At 35.4% G+C, this 21,670-nt stretch overlaps 1 protein-coding gene across 3 annotated transcripts in view; it reads right to left on the bottom strand.

Annotated features, from left to right (window-relative positions):
- Window positions 1–395: 395 nt before the first annotated feature.
- Window positions 396–21,670, bottom strand: part of TNPO1 (transportin 1) — a 102,042-nt gene continuing 80,767 nt past the window's right edge. For 2 of the 3 annotated variants that reach the window (XM_052775402.1, XM_052775401.1), the window contains 12 exons: window positions 21,300–21,471; window positions 19,712–19,798; window positions 18,822–18,929; window positions 18,438–18,596; window positions 18,254–18,341; window positions 17,038–17,136; window positions 16,721–16,816; window positions 13,797–13,872; window positions 12,918–13,017; window positions 10,192–10,266; window positions 7,098–7,240; window positions 396–4,308 (listed from right to left, as the gene is read on the bottom strand). In XM_052775402.1, coding sequence (XP_052631362.1) covers window positions 7,133–7,240; window positions 10,192–10,266; window positions 12,918–13,017; window positions 13,797–13,872; window positions 16,721–16,816; window positions 17,038–17,136; window positions 18,254–18,341; window positions 18,438–18,596; window positions 18,822–18,929; window positions 19,712–19,798; window positions 21,300–21,471 — 1,168 coding nt within the window. In that variant the 3' untranslated portion in view covers window positions 396–4,308; window positions 7,098–7,132. Of the gene's footprint in view, window positions 4,309–7,097; window positions 7,241–10,191; window positions 10,267–12,917; window positions 13,018–13,796; window positions 13,873–16,720; window positions 16,817–17,037; window positions 17,137–18,253; window positions 18,342–18,437; window positions 18,597–18,821; window positions 18,930–19,711; window positions 19,799–21,299; window positions 21,472–21,670 lie in introns of those variants that run through there. The other variant, XR_008233284.1, reaches the window with a different exon arrangement.

Here is a 21,670-nt window from a genome sequence, read left to right as displayed (position 1 = left end):
ATTTACAGCAGTCATTTCACTGTAGAGCTTAACCTTTATCTAAGATTAAAAGTTACTCTTTAGAGCCTATATAGAAGCTTTATGCATTTATCCTCATGAAAGAGATAGTACTGAAGCAATCAGTGTTAAGTTGCAACTTCTTTCCTTGACAAAATCTGAAACAAAATATTTCCAATACAATGTTACATTTAAAGCATTTTTCAAGAAATATTTCAGTTGTTTGAATATGGATGCATTCTCCTCAAGGGAAGAATGTTTTTGCACCTTTATCTGTTAATACATTCAATATGAATAAAATAGGTGAAGCAAAAGTCATTATTGTCCAACAGTAGAAGGTTAAATTAAAGTAAGTTTAAGACAGAGGAGCTGCCTAATACAAAATACATAAACTGATATAATTAAGACACATTTTTATAAGCATGTGTTCTGAACAAAAAGGGTACAAGAGTATTCACCTGAGATAAAGCTAATATTTGAATATTTCTAAGTAGCAATGAGTTTCACTTGAGGAAAGCCACTTGAAGCTTTAAAATATACATTTTACTATTATACAATATATGCAGTTTAAGTAATTAAGATTGATGCTAACATAGAAGTCCTAAAAAAAAAAAAAACCCAACCAAAAAACAGTGTATCAATATTGTTAGTTACAAAATTTATGCTACTTCATAACTTTTTAAAATTATAACAATTATAAATTTTAAACCCATTCTTCCAAAACTGATCTTTTGAGTACAAGCTTTAAGGAGCAATAAACTAAAGCATAAGAATTAGCTTATTACAATTTAAATATACGCATATTCATCTATTTAGAAAATAATCAAGCTTTGGAAAAAATTTACAAAATTGATTATTTTTGCTTGCACTGCTTAAAATGATGAACTATTCTAATCTTTTTTCCTAAACGAAAAGAGCTGTTTCCCGAATGTGTAATGAAAAAAATTTAGTATTGAACTTCTAATTTAACAGCAATTTAGAACTGCCAAAAAGATGCCTTTTATAAGGATTTTAAATACCCTTTCTGTTACCAACTTAGGTTGATCAGCAGCTTTTCTTCACTCTCTGAATCCTTCAAAAAGGGAAACTCAAAACAGGAAAAAGGCATATATAAAAACAGTAAACACTGACCTCCTGAGGTTCCTACAACAAAAATATTTAAGTAGAAAATCTACACCATTACTTAGCAGCGGCTATTTCTGTAGTTTAGCAGACTAACAGCACTTTATTCAGCATGTAAGGAGCAAATGAAGCCGTACTTTTAGCATGCCAAGAGGCAGAAACACTGGAATGTAATAAACTCACAATTCTACCAGTATAAACATTCAGTCAATGTTCAAGAACTGTCAAGACTACACCACAAGAATTAAAATGCTTTTTGTATATCCCATGATGCAATAATTGAATTATAACTGTGAATACCAATTCAGAACTTTTCTTACCTCAGATTAAACCCTAAATGGCTTCTGCAAATCTCTGCACTATATTATGCATTAGGAATATGGTTTATTTGTTTTAAAATATACCATGAGAGAACTTACTGATACAAAAAGACTATTTTGTCAGTACTGTTTATTTCTGCCTTAATTATTTTCCTTGCTGTTATACCAGATCTGTTCACATCTGTACAAATACCTATTAAAATACTATGTACAAAAGTGGCATCCTAAACTAATCTGAGGTGGAATGGTTTTATTTGGTTAAAGGGGCTTTCTGAAATTTAAAAAGTTTAGTTAAACTCAGATTCTAGCTGTAATGCTACAGCATTATTTGGGTAGGTTTTCTAGTCTACAATTTTTTTAATGTCATTGCTCTGATGTTCAAACACACCCAAAAAATTAAAGCAACTTTGCGTCTAAAATAATATCCTACCTTGCTAAATTTTAAAGTTTTCTTTTCTTCTTCTTCTTCCAGACTTTGGTTTTAAAGTGTTTTTAGTGACTGAAACTACTACTGATTTACTTCAGCATTATTAGTTAGGAAGGAATTTTGTATTTGCTACCAAAGCAATGTAATTTGAAAGCAAGTTATCACATGCGATTTTGACCAAATTGAATAAATACTATGTACTAGCATTACTGAATGTACTTCATACAGTATATGTCCAAACTATTCTTCAGGCATAATCCATTCAAATTTGCAAAGCCAAAAAAAGGAGGGGGGGGGGAATGGGACACATTTAAAATGTGCATGCTATCATGCATAAAACAAACCCCCCAAACTCTTTAAACAGCATTTATAATTCCACACTCATACAGCTCAAACTTCAGTGCAATGGCTAAATCATTTAACATTCAAAGAACAGAACCATGCAAAGAACAACAAGTTCTTAAAAAAAAAAACCACACCAAAACACAAAAACCCCAACCAAACAGAAACCAAGAGCGCCACAAACAAACCACAAGACATCAAAAAAAACCCCAAACTGTTATCCAATATCCAATTTTGCAATGCAAAGGTGAGAAACTAAATCTATAAAAACACTGTTATGGCTTAGTTTTGTTTTGCAGGTTAATTATGCAGCACTTGAAAAATGGAAAGGTGTGACTTCACCTCTGACCAGCAGAGATAAAAATCTCTCCATTTTCCTTTATCATCATGGGATATTCTTTAGGCAATCTAAATTAATAATGACTTGCCACTTTCAGATGAACACAAGATCAAGTGTACCAGTTAGGATTTCACATTCACACTACATAAGAAAATACACATGGAAAGAAAAGTAAAGGGTTAACTTAACAAGGATTTATTCACAGGAATACATGTAAGTAGAGAGAAAAAAAAAAAACCAACAAAAAACCATCAACAGAAAAGCTAAACAAATGAAATGAAGAGGATCCAAACCAACTTTCACTCTAGCTTTAAACTTGCACCCTTGTGCATTTAACTACATCACAAAGGGCCACCAACATGCGCCGATACAATGTAGATACCCTGCATTACATCCATTAACTTAAACATTTCTAAGATCATGCTGTGAACAAAAAGAAAGCATAAAAGGTAATACGTTGAGTGGGAATAAACACAAATATAGCAATCATTTCATCAACTTCTACAATTGTCTTTACGTGCCAACTAACATTTACGCAGCCTTTAACAGGTCTTACCATGTAACTCATTTTTAGAGATTGTGCTAAAAACCACTAGTATATAACCATGCAGAAAGCACATCACACTGACAGCACAGAGGCAAATATTTTGCACAGTTATATCAGCTTTCCACATTGTGCAGGTTACACACAATACAATATCAATCTTAATCTTAACAGATCCTAAAAAGGTATTTCAAGGCCTAATTGTTAACTACAGTACTTTATATCTATATTCTTAATAAAAATAAGATCCACAGAATCTCAGAAAAGGAATTTTAAATGCAGGGCTATATTGAATTGGTAAACTGCAACACAAGACTGGCGCAACATAGGTAAATGTATACCAATTTCACTCTATGTGATGCAAGCATGCTACTTTCCCACTAATTTAAATTACTTCTGATCACTATGAGCCAAGAATGCATGCCTGAACCTTAAACTGCACGTTAGGAATAATGCCTTACTCTAGAAATTAAACCTAATTAAGTACAATAACCAAATCATATCCGCTACTTTCATTTTTTTAAAATGTCAATCTTTCCTTTGAAGTGTCCCTCCCCTTACCCCAAATACAAAAGGAGTGACTCATTTGGCAGCTTGCAGGTTGCTTCATTTTGTCCAAGTTAACTTTTATTAATTTACGATGGGGTTTCTATATTGTACACTGCAAGTGCCTGCTCCTAATACAGACACAAGCTGCATTTTAACTGTACTAACTTAATTTAACATGCAAATTACCTAGGAATCCCATCAAAAGCAGGATGAAATAATGTAGAAAACCCTTACTTAAAAAAAAAACCCACATAAAAGAAAAAAGAAAGCCTTTTACTGTTTGTACCCCCCATTCTTAGGTTTCCTTTATTGTGCACAAAATAGTTTTCCTCTTTATGTATCCCTATGGTTCAATTATATGGTTCTTATTTTGGTACAATTCCCCACAATAGTCCAGAATGTGTTTTTTTGTTAATAGATTTTTTTTTTCCTTCTTCACATCCAGTGCAGAGTTGTAATAGGAGACAGATTTCCACCCACAAAGGCTCCAGATGTTAAAACATTTCCAAACATCGACTTAATACAGTGATGGCAACACCTCCCTCCCACCCCTCCCAGTAGGGTTGGGATTGTACTGTATTCCCTACTGGTTTACCCTTCCCCCCAGTAAAGGGTAACATTTTCCCTGGGTGCAGAGGCTCCCTCATAGTCTCCCAGACTGAAGGACCTGTAAAAGAAAAGATAGAGGTATAGTTAAATCTTACCTTGAACCTTAACTGACAGATCAGTGCATAAACAAAGAGCTTTTTTTCCTTTTTTAAGTGGTAGGTGTGTGGAATAATTGTTGGAGGTGACTTATTGATATGTGTCCCCCCCTCTTAAGGGAAGGTAAACCTCCAGGGTGGAATGCGGTGGATATACAAGAAATCTGTTCCATAATAATTCCCTAAGCAACATAACCTGCAACCTTAGATGTTAGCAACACCAGGGGAGCTTGGTATGCTGACTCTGAGAAACAACACGGAGGGTGGAGTGGAGTGGAGACACCACGGCCAGGCTCTGTGATATCACTGCAGGGATGGGGAACTGGAACTACTGGAACAAGAATGGAAGGTCCCTGCATTGAATCCACTGAAGCGAGGAGGTGAAACAATGGGGGTTCTGTCAACACTACTGCCCTACTTCTGATTTATATCATAAGTGCACAGTTCTGGAGTAGTGACACGCTAAATCATGTCCTCTGGGTGAACTTTGCTCATTATAATCTCATTATAATACCAAAACACACCTCCATCCCAAAAGCTACCTGCCTCCAAGCTGCGACCACCCCTCACTGAGCATGCGCTCTGATTTTTCTCTAGCATATACCTTTAAAAGTAAAGTGAGGAGATTTTACACCAATCATAATAAAGGTATGTATGACTAGAGTCACTCAAGCTCCACCTAAAAATAAGAAAATAGTATAAAAGGGCTTAAGGGAGGAGGAATGCTGGGGAAGACACCATCATAGACAAGTTGGGAGGACATCGCTGACTTCTGGGATCAGTCGATGGGCTGAACCTCTCTTCCCCCCCATAGGGATGCCTATTGGGTAAGATTTGAACCCTCGATTATACTGAGTGCTTCCCTGGGAAATTTAGAAATCTCTATAGAGTTTTTCCATAATTTAGTGTGCTTGTAGTCAACTGTATTATTATTTGCACATGCTTTGCAGACAGTGTATTTATCACCAGCAATCCAAAAGAACCTGTACTCCTGTTGCTTTAATAAACTGTACCATTCATTAAAATCTAGCTGTGATAGTTCGTTGAACGCGACCAAACTCCTTAAGTCCGGCCGTGATAGTTTGTTGAATGCAACTAAATTGAAAGTACAGTGCGCTATTAGTGCATCCATAATCATGACAGTTCAATATATTGAATGCGACTGAACTTATAGTGCTGAACTGGGCATCACTCAGAATCTAAGCCTAGCTGCCCCCAGCCCTTCTGATATCTGAGGACAAGCTGGAATGCAAGGGGGTTTATTTTCTGCCAAACTTCTTTTCCCTTTAACGCAACAAGGTGCCAACCTTTAACTTAAAAATGAATTTATGCCTAGATTTTCCCTTTCAAGTCTGTTTGAGAAAAGAGCTCATTTATACCAGATAAATTATTCATGAAACAACAACGTATACTTTAAAGCTACACTGACAGTTCCACTATTGTGGCTAAGCTTAGATTTAAGATAAAAGCAGTACTGTATATTCTAACAAGCTTTTGCCTTTTTAGTATAAGATCATGAGGTAGTTATGACATTGAGAAAGAACATTAAACATACCTTCTACTGACCTAACAATTTCACTTTTAGGTGGATTAAACAAGATAGACACAGTGTCTCCTCAGTACAAACTGAGGATAATTGACAATTTTATCACTTTGGATTCCTCTTCATTAGGATGAAAAAACCCACTTATTTCAGGATTAAAATGCCCTCATTTATAAATAAGTGAATGTTTGAAACTGGTTTATTTTTAATCCATTGTTCAGATCAAAAATGTAATTCAAACAATTTCTTATGTCACTGACTGACAAATCTTAGGCTGACTTTTAAACAGTTGTCCATTCAACAATAAAACAGAATTGCATGATTCACTCCCATAATTTCAGTACAAAAATTCTAGAGCAAGTATCAAATTTATATAAAGTTTGAATGAATAAGCTTAATTTGCCCTCTTTTTTGGATAGTATAATAATCTCTTCGCAGTATCACACTACTTTACACGCGGGAACTTTGCTTTATACAGTGTGCACAAACAGCATACAAAGCAAGGTTGTATAAGAATACAAGTATTCTAGAATGCACAGTCACTGTTCTTTGCTGAAGTTGAATCCTTCTCCGGACAGAACTGTAACAATTCTGAATTGGTGCATAAAGTAGAACATGGCAATAATAAACACATCAGCCTCCCCAAAACATCAAGCTCTACAGTCAGCAGAGTTACAGATTAGCATAACATCCTTTATTCAGCGCAAAGATCATCTAGTATGTGGTTAGGAATGTATTTGACTTCTCATGGCTAAAGTGTCTTAACAAACTTGCTTTCCTATCCTAGGGAAATATTCCTGCTTAGACCACATCTGCCATCTACTAATTCATAAGACATAAGGGAGCCTATGACTTTAGTACGATGGCTTGAGGATTATAATCATCATTTTGCTTATTAAACCTGAACAGGCACTTTGTTACACCTACACTTCCAACCTTATCTTGATACGCTACTGTGCATACTGTACACTCACTCTCTTTCTCTCTCTCTGTAAAAATGAAAGAACAGTCTCAGACAACTGCTTTTGCTACAGCTACCACCATTTAGGTACACTATCTTTTTTTTTTTATTCTTATATGAAGGAAAGATATCTGTTCCAGCGTATCTGAAAAATTTTAGTCTAGTGAATTAATTATGTTTCATATAATGTAAACAGGGAGGAAGTCTGTTATACAGCTCTGTTTAGCAAGGAAGATTCATGTGCTTACCTCTAATTATGGGACTGCAGCTACAGCACATAAGGTTAAACTCCATAGTAAGCTGCAAGGCGCTCTTTTAAGGGAAGAGGAAACTGGTCAGAGAAACGCCTCCAATTCTCATCCCCAACTTGATTTTTAAATCCATGAAGAATCTACAAATGAGAGGGGGGAAGTCAAGATAATCATTAAACAGCAGATACATGATCATTATTTAGTAGCAACATATGCAGTAAGCCACAAACTCCTGGATTGTGCATCTGTCCATTTGAATTCCCCAGTTTAATATTTAAATGTTACTAAGAAACGAAGGAAGTCTAGTAATGTCTGTCTTAAAAGAAAAAAAAAATCAGTTGTGTGACATATAGAATATAGCTACCCACACCAATTAGTATAAAAAATATAAATATATATTCTATATAAGTATACATATATGTGTGTATGTATTTTTAATGATTATGGTGACTTACAACCTAGAGTTAGGCCAGTTCAGAATGCTAAACATTTTTTCAATTGACACAGTTTATATGTTAAGATTACTGTATTCACATTTATTTTTTTAAATGTGTAATATGTTCTGGGAGGAAAGCTGAGCCAGAACCACCACCAGCATTTGACAGAATGAATGCCTGTCAATTTCTAGCAAATGCGTTTTTTCCATGGAACCTATAGACAACTATTACTAAAAAGGAAGCTATTAAATAAAATCTTTTGTGTTTGAAAGAACAGGGATCCACAGCAGTCAAAAGCCAGCATAAGAGGGGAAAAAACCCCAAACAAACAAAAAAACTACATGTTTCAGGTCTGGACCCTCCAATGTAACAAATTAACTGAAAACTACAAAAATTGAATGATACTGCCAAAAAGGTCTTAGTATTTTAGCTTGAAAACAGCAGGTTAAAAGGCAAACATACAAAAGAACAAAAGCAGATGAAATGGCTCCTCCTAATAGAAAATAACACAGAGAGTCTCTGAAGTTTTTGTTTGTTTTTCTGTTTTAAACTCAAGGATACTGAATTGTGGAACAGTCTGTCATGAAAACATCCTCACAAAAAAGGCAATGTCAAAGTTAAAGCTCATGGTACTGAGTTCACCCTCAACACAACTTTCTTAAGGAGAGCTGTTCTTAAACAGCACGTAGCAATAACAACATTACAGTGTCACCAGTTAATTTACTGCTTTTTCTCCCTGAAAGAGACCTTCCACAGGCAGATTCACCTCTCTTTCCTAACCCAAAGAGTCTGATTACCCAGCTGCCAAGAAACTACCGAAAAAATCTAAGAATGTTCAGGTACAACAAAAAGAACACTTTTTGAAAATAATCTTTCAGTACAGTTTTAGCAAGTGAGCTTCAGCTACAGTCTTCAGATATCTTGCTTTTATAAAATGTGATACAATTCTTAGGGTACGTATCAGATCTCAACACTGGCAGCTCATCTACCTGTGCTCTTGGAAGGGGTATTTTCTCTCTCAGCTCTAGTGCTTCAAAAACAACAAACCAACCAACCAACCCACCCACCCCAAAAACCAAACACTGGACAATCCACTAGCAAGAGAAAGACCTCATGGGACTACAAAAAGTTTTTTTCCATTGTTCCTAAAAGGCACAATTATTGCTGAAAAAACATGTAACTGGACTACAGTAATCATGTATTCAGCTAGCATAAAAACTCACTCCAGTGAGGAAGTAATCTAAAAAATTTGCATGCCATCACTTGAAGAAAGCTTTGTCTCCTTTCTTGCATGGCAAAAAGCACAAATGAATACACTTTAAAAAGCAAGGATGTCCTTATGCCAAGTAACCAAGAAACATTGTGTCTAGTTTGAATGCATTAGATCCCACATGGATATCCTGGAAAGAATCTGAAAAAGAGGAGCGTAGCTTATTGAAGCAAGTATTGAATGCTGAAGGACCAGGACAGAAACATGTACTGAAACTGCTTTGGACAATCATCACAGACAGCATCCTGGACTATTCTTTTAAGCTTGTATTTCCTGTTTCCTTCTGCTGATGCTAGAATACTCACAGCCATGCATTTCCTGACCCTGATGTTCCTTTAAAGCCTCTTAGATAACTGGTCTCCCCTAACTAGGACAGCGAGATTTTTGTCTTTGTTCCTTCAAGACAGAATTCAAAAGTTCTAGCTTCTGTTCTGATATGCATACTTGGCATTACTCGAAGAGAAAGCGCCAATACTGACCCACGATCCAAGTATGTACTTAGAAATATGGTTCGTTTTAGCTTTAAGAGGACCATTAACTTTTGACATACATCCTTCCTAAAAACAGAGATTTCACTTTACAACGTATGAGGGGAGCCGCACTACTGAACAGTACCAGCATCTGTTCATGAAACTGAAATAAGTTTATTTTGTTCTGGTTTTTAACTTATGACACTAGTGCCAAAACACAATATATTACTTTCTGGGTGGTTTCTTTTTTTTTTTTTTTTTTCCTTGTTTATTTTCCAAAAGGCAAACAGTCCTTTCGCTTAAATTCTGTTGACACTTTGTCTAGGGATGCATTCTTGACTGTCACTGTACATTAGTTTCTTGAAGACTTGCTTATCCAAGAGGGATTCTGAGGAGGGTTAAGCAATCCCAAAAACTTATTTTCAGCTGAAGCAAGATAAACAGATCAGGATACCACTGGAGGATTTTTCATTTGCAATTTTCTAGATATTTCTCAAAAAAAAAAAAAAAAAAAAAGAGGCATTTTGGGGGGGAGGGGAAGTCTTGAACCACACAGATCTCATTTTCTAGAAAAGAAAAGAAAAAAAAACCCAAAAAAGTGTCTTATACGTGGTATAAAAACCCCTGTTCTTCCAAATGCAGTCAAAACATAGTAGGTTGGACATTATGAAAAGCTTTTTGAGGATGATTATCCTTTCAAATAAGATCTCAAGTGAGCTTTTCAACACTGTAAAAAAGAACTTGAAAGCATGTAAGAAAATATAGGTAAAAAAACTTCAGATTTTATGACTTTGCAAGAAAGCCTTCATGACCACAAATACAATAAGTGCTAATAGTGGAAATAGAAAGCAAGAAAGAAACAGAGGATCCAAAACAACCACAGTTCAGACATACTGTCATACTAGAAACGTTACCTTACAGAACATGTCTCGGAGATCATCTTTTGGGCTAATCCACGATGCAACAGCATCACAAAAAAAAATAAAGTCCTATAAGATTAAACAATCACATAGGTTAGAAACTTCAATTTATAGGTCTGAAAACAATGCTTGATGTTCATTCTTTGAACTATGCAGGGTATTTGATCCTAATTCACAACTGCTTTTGGTTTTATGTCCTTATTTTCCAGTTAATTCAGACAATAATGGTAAGTTATTGTATGCTTAAGTGTATGAAAACAGAAATAGCTGAGTGTAGGAATAGCTTTGTTTAATCAGGTTTTTGATTAAATAAAACCACAGTTAAAAAACCAAAACCAAGCTGTCCTGGTTTCGGCTGGGATAGAGTTAATTGTCTTCCTAGTAGCTGGTATAGTGTTATGTTTTGGATCCAGTATGAGAAGAATGTTGATAACACTGATGTTTTCAGTTGGTGCTAAGTAGTGTATAGTCTAAAGTCAAGGATTTTTCAGCTTCTCATGCCCAGCCAGCAAGAAGGCTGGAGGGGCACAAGAAGTTGGCACAGGACACAGCCAGGGCGGCTGACCCAAAGTGGCCAAAGGGATATTCCATACCACGTGATGTCATGCCCAGTATATAAACTGGGGGGAGTTGGACTGGGGGGGATCGCTGCTCAGGAACTAACTGGGTGTCGGTCGGCGGGTGGTGAGCAGTTGAATTGTGCATCACTTGTTTTTTTGTAAATTCCAATCCTTTTATTATTATTATTGTTATTTTATTACTGTTATTATTACCATTATTAGTTTCTTCCTTTCTGTTCTATTAAACTGTTCTTATCTCAACCCACAAGTTTATAACTTTTTCCTTCCGATTTTCTCCCCCATCCCACTGGGTGGGGGGGGTGAGTGAGCGGCTGTGTGGTGCTTAGTTACCGGCTGGGGTTAAACCATGACACAACCAAACAAACACCTCCTCCCCTCCCGCACCACACTTGTCTAATTATTTCAGTACACATACCGAGTTTGAGAACCAATCATCTTAATAACAATGGACAAACTCAAGACCACACTCGCAACTCATTCTCATGTATTTCCAGTTGGGAAAAAAGCTGCTGTATTTCTTTAAGCAGAGCCAGAAGTTGTTTCTGCGATAGACAGAATGTTTATCATACAGGTTCAAAAATAAAGCCACCCCAAAATCCCAATGTTTAGTTCATCTGCTGTTATGCGTTACCTCCTACTACACCATTAAAACATCAGTCTTCATGATTAAGTTGATAATGCACATGTTTTTGGATAGGAACTGAGGATAACAACTACATAGGAGGAGAGCTGGGATAATGAAGAGTCCTTAATTACTCCCTCCCTTTAAGCTGTGTTGAAGAACAAATGGACAGCAGAAGAGGGAAATGCTAAGTACAAAATAAGGGATAAGTGAAATGAACTGAAAAATTCAAAACAAGATAGAGGCTCAATTCTTGTGTTTCAGGGAGAAGGATTCCAGGTAGAGGAGAGGGGAAATTCACCTTCATTTTCCTCTTAGAAAATATTACATTGGTACAGTTTTACTTTGGAGCTGAAGAGACTAAAGAACAAGTCATATTCTATTCTTGAGATGTACCATTTATTTTAGAGATGCATCTTCCTTGTCATATTAACTATTTAGGCAATATATCCAAAGCTGAAACAGAATCTTCCCTACCCAAGTTTTAAGAATGAAGGGGTGGTTATTGTTTTTGTTCTGTTTCTTTTTTTAAAAGCCTAGATTGCATCTGAAAAGCAGGTTTTAGTATGTCAACTTCTGCCTTGTATTTTCATACATATCCTCAACATAAAAAAGACTGACAGAAGTATCAAACTACAGTTAATAAAAAGTTCATTATTTACATATTCTTTGTAAGTAAAAGTCAAAAAATGAATTTAACAATATTGTCCTTTCCTTTCCATAAGTGATAATTACTGAAGCAGAAATCCTGAAGTATCATGTGTCGTGGTTTAACCCCAGCCAGCAACTAAGCACCATGCAGCCGCTCACTCACTCCCCCCCACCCAGTGGGATGGGGAAGAAAATCGGGAAAAGAAGTAAAACTCATGGGTTGAGATAAGAACGGTTTAATAGAACAGAAAAGAAGAAACTAATAATGATAACACTAATAAAATGACAACAGCAATAATAAAAGGATTGGAATGTACAAATGATGCACAGTGCAATTGCTCACCACCTGCCGATTGATGCCCAGTTTGTCCCCGAGCAGCAATCCCCCCCACCCCCACTCCCCCCAGTTTATATACTAGATGGGACGTCACATGGTATGGAATACCCTGTTGGCCACTTTGGGTCAGCTGCCCTGGCTGTGTCCTGTGCCAACTTCTTGTGCCCCTCCAGCCTTCTTGCTGGCTGGGCATGAGAAGCTGAAAAATCCTTGACTTTAGACTAAACATTACTTAGCAACAACTGAAAACATCAGTGTTATCAACATTCTTCTCATACCTAACTCAAAAACATAGCACTATACCAGCTACTAGGAAGACAATTAACTCTATCCCAGCTGAAACCAGGACATCATGATATGTATAATTTGAAATATAAACATTTTGGCCTCCTTGACGTCAAAAAAGCAGCTACAGCGTGTACTACAGGGAATCAACATCAAGCTAAACTTTTTCATACTCCACATACAGCTTTCACTAAATTTCACATGAGTAAAGAAAAAAAATTTATTATCTATTTATGTATCTTACTTGGACTACTCCACTGGGGTTGACTGAGATCATGGTACATATCCCACGGAATGCTGAATCCTTTTCCTCATTGTCTCTTATGTTTCGCAGAGAGGTGCACCTAGTAAGTTGGAGAGCAAAACTTAGCTAATTCTATTACTTTTTCATTCAATCAAGTCAGAACTAGATGACAGTATTTGATGGAATAAGTCACACTGACAACGTTATCTGAAACATTATTTTGAACACTCAGAAAGATACTTGTTGCACACAGTCTTTACTAGTATATTCCCATTAGGTATCATCTCCAGAATCTTGCTTTCCTGTTGCACTATATACAGTTAGAAAGTGTGACCTGTATTCCATTAAATAAAAAAGAAACATGTATATGAAATATTTATAGAAACTATCATTATTAGAAGCGGAACATATAATACTATCACAGTATGAATTATGTCAGATACCACTTACAGAACAGTTATTTAACTTTTACAGCAGCAAGCAAGCTATTTTATACATAACAAGTCTAGAAACATATTCCTTACAGAAATTCAAGCCTCAGACTGAATTTTAAGTAATGTACTGTTTAAATTTTACAGTATTTGCATGCATTGTATTATCATTCTGGTGGATTTTAAAATGTTCTTTCGTAGTAGCTTTAACACGCAAGCATGTGACAATCTTATCCCATGCATAAATTAGTCGTTAGCCACAACATAAAGAATACATGACGGTGCTACTAAAAACTCACAAACCTGATAGGACAAGATTAGTCACATGGTTGGCAATGATTAAGGATTGAGATTTTGTAACCAACTGAAAATATATCTAAAAGTGAGATAGAAGAAAGAAAGAGAGTGAAGAAAAATGAATTAAAAAAAAAGATTGAATAATACACACCAGGGTCTTATAAACTGCTGTAGCATGGGGGCCACCTCTTGAGGACAAACGTAACCAAGACGACCAATTGTTATTGCTAAGGTAATGCAATCACGGTTATACACCACCAAACGCCAACCAAGACATGAGCAAATGAGGGGGGAGGAGAAAAAATAAAGAAAAAACAACAAATAACTCAGAAACAGAAGCCAACAGAATCTGTGTATGATAGTAAACATAAGATTTCACCAGTGCTGTTTATTACCACCCCCTAAATAAGAGGCAGCAACATATATGGTATACTCTCCAGGGTAAAAGAAAAATTAAAGAAAATGAGAGAACACCAAAAAACACAATTTAAAATCCAAAGGCTTTCTGATGTAAGCAGTCATTCTGCCCTCTTCAGAATCATCTCTTACAGTAAATTTACCTATCATACACTTCAAAGTTTTTAATAAAAAGTACTATTATGGATACTCTTGACAGAAAGGAATTAACCATTTTCAGTTTTAGTATCAAGTAGTCCTAAACATTTTATTTTTTCAATATTTTGAATTCAAGATTTTAATAGGCCTACTATCTATCAGTAAAAATACATTTATAAATACTTTTACATTGAATATATTGTGGTCTATCTAGTAAACGCTAAATAGATTAAACACTTCTCAAAGGGCACCAAATATTTGTTTTCTTCATAATCTTGTAGAGAATTTAAAGTGGTTGCTAACTCACAGCAACTGACTGCAGAAAATTAATTCTTTAATCCCAATATTTCTCCTGTTCAGAAAAGGCTTCCTCATAAAAGTTGTATAAGAATCTGACTTCTGATACAAAAGCATAAGGACACATGAAAAGCAAAACTGCTTCTTTGGATTATTAGGTAGCGTGGTCCTTTGTTCTGAGGGACAGACTGAAGAAAATATCATCATGCAAACGTGTTTTAATGGTGTTTGCTCAACTCACGAAAGATTAATCTTTAGAAAAAGGAGAAGGTGGGGAATAATGTATCAGGATTACTTGAAGCAAAATACATGAATAATACTAAAATCCAGCAGATTTATATGAAGCAGAGAAAGGAAACCTATGTTCAAGGGACATACTATGCAACACTAATTAACAGGCATTTGTGAACAGTTTCATGAAACATGCAATAAAGCAGATGATGCTTTCTTCAATAAAAGTTTAGTGTAGGATATACTAGCAGTTTGAAACACACTCATTCCATAAAAGCTGTGGCTCACTGGTAATGTACTATTTTGTCCAGACATTACTCAATTTCAGTACACAGTGTCTCAAATTTTTGGCAGATCTAACTTATAAAACTGCATTTGAAGTGCTACTTTCAAATGAAAATACACTTTTAAGGTTTATCTGTAAGTTCTCACAGCTACAGTCTGTACAAGGAACAGTAATTTCTGTCAAAGCTTAACTTTTTGGCATGTACTCATTATTTTCTATGCAACTACTTTTACTTAAGGTGGTCTCATATGTTTCCATAGGAGAAGTATTTTCATAGCTCATTACATAACAACCTAAAGCAGAAAACAGTAATACTCTTGCACGTACCAATGGCATGCAGCACAATATCCCACAACAAACTTAAAAGTACACCACACTCAACATTTATTTGCAGTTATGCATACACATTTAAAGTGACTATTAAGATACTAAGAAAAAAAAGTCAGTGTTTGGATGCTTCAAAAAATTCTCTAGCAATGATGGAAGCAAACTTAAGTACTGGATGCTTCTCAGTTACGGTATTACACATCCATCAGTGCAGACAAAGGGGGTTGGGGCAGGGGGAAAGAAAATTTATATTGCTATACTATTCCATGGTGTATTTCATGACAAGTAGTTATTTGGTCCAAAATTATCTTTTCAAAAAGCAGTACCTATAATATGCCAGACAACTAGGCAATTTTTCCTTCAAGTTCACCTTCCATACTAAACGAGGGGGTGGGGTGTAGAGAATACTGGAGGGAAAATATGCATTGAAAGAAATCTCTCTCCAATTTATCTCATACTTAGCTCAAAAAAAAAAAAAGTAACTGTAGCACTGAATTTGCATAATTTTCAATTATGTCAAATATAATGACTAAACTATCATTTTTCTTACAAGACAGTTTTCAAACAGAAAAAAGTCAAGAGATTCTCAATTAGTAAAATAGTAAACCAGAAACCTGTTAAATTATTAATAAAGCTTTGCTGAAGTATGGAAGGTGCTCTTCATACCAGAACATGCCCTCTATAAATGCAAAAGAAACAAGTCTCAGAAATTCCAATTCAATAAGGCATTTGGGGACTGCTCCCAATTTGGAAAGCAAAGCTGCTGGCCAGAACATAAAAATGTGTATGTCACTGTTAGACTTCTTTTCAGAAATTTGTTATTAAGTGACCAGATAATAGAAGTTATACATAATTTCAGTTATGTTGTGGTAAAACTGCCATCACAGATCTAGATTTTTGTGCATATTACTACAAATTAATCTTAAAAAAAAAAGTGCATTTTTTGTAAATTCAAAGAGTTCATTATTTGTTTTATATATGTCAATTACATTCGTTTCTAACACTAGACATCTATATACAGTACACGTGTAAGGACATGCATTTATTAAAATCAGTGTAAAGCCACTAAGTCTTTAAGTGTTATTGCATACATTTGTCATATTGTATACATAAATAAAATTGGAAGAATACTTAAATAGATGATAAATAAATATAAAATGTTATAAAGGTGAGAAAGCAATAACTTTAATAATCTAGATATATGATAGATGTTTTGCTGCAAGACTGAGACTTGTAAGAGCTTCTGCAAAACAGAGTTGGTTTTGCTTATAAAAGCCAAATACATAGCAATAAAATAAGTTCTATGCAATTTTTTAAATCATTAAAAAAAAAAAAAATCTCTAATTCCCTTCACCATGAATGGCTCAGTTTTTGGGTACCTGTGTTCTCTAACAATGTCTTTGGTGTGTTGGGTCTGTTAATTATTTCTACAAGCTGGTGCAACACCATTGGAATATAAGGCTGCATCTCTATACCTGAAACAGCCAAAAAGAAACATTCAGAAGAAAATGACCATTAATATACATAATCTATTTAGATCTGGTATATTGAAGTTACTGTCAAGGACAAGAATATCAAATTTAATTTAAATTTTAACATGAAAATATCACTAAAAATAATAAAAAAGAAACCAAACCAGGCAAACCATTCTAAATGTGCAAAGATTCAAAGAAAAAAAAAAATTTAAAAATCTTACCCATCTGGATGGAGATTTCTCCAATTGCCCAGGTGGCATTGTTACACACAGAAATGAATTCAGGGTTTAGGTTGGTTCCCAAAATGGGCATGAAATCAGCTAGAAAGAACAATATTTTAAAATCTCATCACAGAATACAATCATCTTGTCCCATTACTGTAAGATCATGGGGGGGGGGGGAAGTTTTTAAAAAAATCGTGCAAGCATATTTAAATTCTTGTAAAGCATTACACCTGAATTAACAAGAGTTGTATTTCTGCTATATATCAGATTAACCTGGATTTTACAACCTAAGCAGATCAACGCAAATCTTTTCAAACTATGATTTAAAAATATTTCTAATAGGCTTTACTTTAGAAACCTTTTTTCTCCCCTTCCCAGGGGTGGGGGAAGAAAAAACACACCTGGATAGCTATGTATTCAGCTGTGCTAAAAAAACAAAACAAAAACAAAACCCCACAAAACCCCTACAAACCACCCCAAAGAAACCCAAACCAAAACCACCCCCCCAACAACAAAAACAAAACAAAACCCCACCAAACACACCACCACCCCCCAAAAAAAACCCCAGTTAACAACGAAGCCTAGAAGACAAATCACAGCCTTGATTAAATTTTAATAAAACATTAGTCACAAAGATAGATTATAACAACTGCCAAATAAATTTTAAATTCCAAGCCTATCCAAGCATTCATTTGTCAAGTTAAGTGTATCTCAAGAGTATCTGAGGGAAGAGACAGTGAATATTGTGGAAGTGTATAACTGATGCTACTTCCCTACTGAAATTAAAACCAAACCAAACCAAACCCAAAACCTACCCTCTAGCCAAGTTTTCTAATTTCAATATATATAAATTATATGTAACAATAGATTCTAGTAGAACAAAACCACTACAAATTCAAGAATTTATCAAAGAAAGCAACTGTTCTAATTGAAGTCTAAGTACATCTGTTTTGCTGTATTCCAGCACAACAGGAAGCATGTTACATTATAAAAATCAAGCAGCAAAATGAACTTTTGCACTGTCTACAAAAAGAACAACATGTCTTAAACACACAGTTCAAAGGAGAAAAGACTACAGACCCTTACTGATAAAGGAAAATGAAAACTTACACCACCATGACAAGGCAAGCCACAGAAAAGGGAATAGCAGCTAAACCAGCCTCTTATCAGTTTGTGAAACATGTTAATTATTTAATATGTAAAAGAAACATACCGATACAAGGCTTAACATGCTGAAAACACGCCTTTGTCAGATCACCTAACAATGCAAAAGAACTCTGCCGTACCTCGGGCATTTTATCCTAAAGAGAGGAAGAAAAAAAACCTGACAATTCTAGAAGTGTTTCCAATTCTCTTAAGAAAGAAAATCCTTGGATTAAACAGGTTACTCATCTCACCTGCATGCATTGGTACATTAGCGTCAGGATATTGCTGCGAGCCACTAGCTGTTCAATGTTGCCTCCAAGTCCTTCAGCTAAACCACTGAGTAAATCAAGAGCCACAATCATGAAATCTTTATCTGGAGCCTCATATTGGTCTGGCTGAGCATTGTGCAACTGCAACAAATAAGTATGCATTTTCAAAATGAGCATTAGATTTTCTCAGGGGTATGCATAAAAGTAAAAACAAAACAAACAAACAATTAGTTTCAGAACTGCAGCTTCATTTAAATATTCAATGGTTAATACTACAAATCTCCCTGCAAACCCATAACTTTACGTAGTTAATACATTGGTTTAAGGAGATATTCTGAAAAGATTGGAATAGCAATAGAAAAATACCATAGCTTGTGCAAGAGTCTTCTGCACCAGATTTACACAACGCTGGTACACAGGTTCACAGTATGGAAGAAAACCAGATTGCAAGGCAGTAGCAACTGACGACAGGCACTGGAATAAAAAAAAAAAAAAAAAAAAAAAAAAAGAGCAAGAGACACACTAACTTTCCTCACCTCCCCGAAGTACCTTTTACTTGGGAGAGGTAAATTAAAAGCATTTTAAGTATACCCACAAATAGCTGATTAAGTAAAAACAGCCTAGAAAGGCAGCACCAATTAGCTGAGCCAAGGCAACTGTCAGCTAATTGTTACTCTCTCCTACGTATGTCAGTTGAGAAAATTTCTCAGAAGCAGCATCTTCTTAGAGGTGACCAAGAAAGTTCATATGAAGACAGTTACTATAATTCAGCTAGCACTTACACTAAACTTCAGTATCCTGACCATGTACAAGCCCTAACATTACCCACAAGTTACGAAACTAATTCCTCTAGAAGCATTTTCCTGCTTCACACTTGGAAAGTACAGAGAATAGACTACATGGTATGGTTTATACCTTCAGCCTGTCTGATAATAGTTTTAATGGAGGGATGAAGGGAGAGCAAGGAGAGAGAGAAAACAAGAACAATAGGGGGATGGAACAACTTAAAAAAAAAATAATCCCAAAGAAAACACTCAGGAATGGCAGGAAAAAAAACCCCAAACCTAAAAGATTTCTGCTAAACCTAATGACATTTCCTCAGTTGCAAGATTTTCTCACTAGTCATATTTTCTCCATAATGGGAAATACCTAACACTGTCAGCTTTTATAGTCACACTTCCTAGTAGTAGCATCTTTAGTAAAAGGGGTAATTCCTAAAAGAAGTTGATAAAACATATTCAAATTTTAACATTTACCTCTAATAAAGGGAAGAGATCTTTATCTTCATCCTTCAACATGTTCCACTTCTGGATTAATGGAGGCATTAGCATCTGAATATATTCCTGTTTAGGATTAAAATGCATCAGCTACTGAAACACTTCATTGCATACTAGTTTATTTCAATGCTAGAAAATTGATATATTAAGAATTGATATATTCTACTTTTTCAGCAAAAGAAAATTGATATACTGTAATTCAATCATTGTTGCAATACGTAGAAGTAGTTTAATATTAGAATTTACAATTTATGTCTTAAGATTTTTTGCTGAGGCACATAAGTACCTTTGTAGAACGAATCTTTTCCTCCAGGTTTGGCTTCAGTCTAGCAACTTTTAATAGCTGCCTGGGTTGTTACAAATCTACAGGATTGTCTCAGGACCTACAGAAAATGTTTTTACCAGCAATGCAATCTGGCTGTGTATCTGCCACCTGCTTTTCTCAACCATCTCCCATTGCCCTGATGCTACAACCCTATTCCCCCAAGTTCCTGAAACCTCTTCCTCAAGCAACTACCCATCCATGAAGAAAGTAATTTTCTATCCCTCTAGAAGGGTGCACTTACCGATTCTGTATAAAGATGTTGCATCTTCCCTGCCACTGCTGTCACAGTCACAAGGACATTAAAAGCAAGGCATCCCTGTAGTACTGTTGCTCCCAGAAAGTATCCAAAGAGCCAACAGATGCTGCCAGCTAATGCTATGTCCAAAGATACAATATTCTAAGTGACTGAAGAAAGTCCCACTATCACCAGGAGCTCCCATTTAGCTTCCTCCTGGTGTTGTCAAATGTCAAGCTGGCCAGGGCCAGAGAGATATTGGAAAAGATGTCCTTTGATGGTGTGGAGTCTTGGACAGCAAGTAAAATGCCATGGCAACAATCCAAATTGTTTTATTCTAGTGTGTCTATGCCATGTGAAGCACTATAGAGAAATAAAGCAAATTCCAATAGCCATCATAAGATGCATGTGACATGTATGCATATCCTATTAATGAACATATGTATACTACAAAAAACCCCACTATATTTGCCTGTGTGTTATCTGTGCTTTGTCCAAAGGATTCTGTTTTTATATATAAAATGCACCTCTGCCCACTCTCTGATAAAGCAATTTCTAATGATTATGTGCTCCAATACATTGGAAAGACACACAGAGCAGCTTAGCTATACTGAAAGTGGTTAAAAAAAAAATATAAAAAAATAAGTCATTAGAAATTAGTGTACACATTCCACCAATTTCTTTAAAGTCCCATTTCATATCTGTATTGATATATATATCTCCTCTGAGCTGAAAAATTCTGAGAATGAGGAAAAATGTCACGATAATGAGAAGCACATTTCACAAGCCACCACACACACAATTGTTTATTCAAAATGGAGAATATTTGTGTAGTGGGAAAATTACATGCAGTCTATGTATTTTACATGTAAATATTTATTATTATTGAAGCCTACACAGAGAGGTCAGCATTTCTGTTTTATAACATGTAAAGCACACTACAAAAACCACTGAACCAGTTTTTCAATATATGACAAGTGCTTCTACAGAACATAAGGTATACTCACTGGTTTATTTAGATGATGTCCTACAGAATCTGCTAGAGTTCCTATAGCATCATAAAGAATGAGCAGGTTTTTATGCTGGTATTTACTAAATGCGAAGACCAAAGTGTCAAGTATATACGCAAGATAAGGAACAAGCTCTGTACAAGCCTCCTCTTCTAGAGTAGCAAAGGCACTGAATGACAAAAAACCCACCCCAAACAGGTCAGTCAGTATTTTGGAAAAAACAAAACAAGACCACCCCAAAACACCCTATACTACCCATTTCTGTTTAAACATAGAACTGTATTTAGTCCTCAAATTCATCCAAGGTATATTTTCAAAATGGTATTACTGAGACAAACTCAATCTATTTTGAGCACAAAGATTCAGCT

The sequence above is a fragment of the Harpia harpyja genome, chromosome W (genome assembly GCF_026419915.1).
Source record: "Harpia harpyja isolate bHarHar1 chromosome W, bHarHar1 primary haplotype, whole genome shotgun sequence".
Lineage (NCBI taxonomy): Eukaryota > Metazoa > Chordata > Aves > Accipitriformes > Accipitridae > Harpia > Harpia harpyja.
Note: the sequence above shows the minus strand (reverse complement) of the source record. Positions and strands in the feature narration are given on the sequence as shown.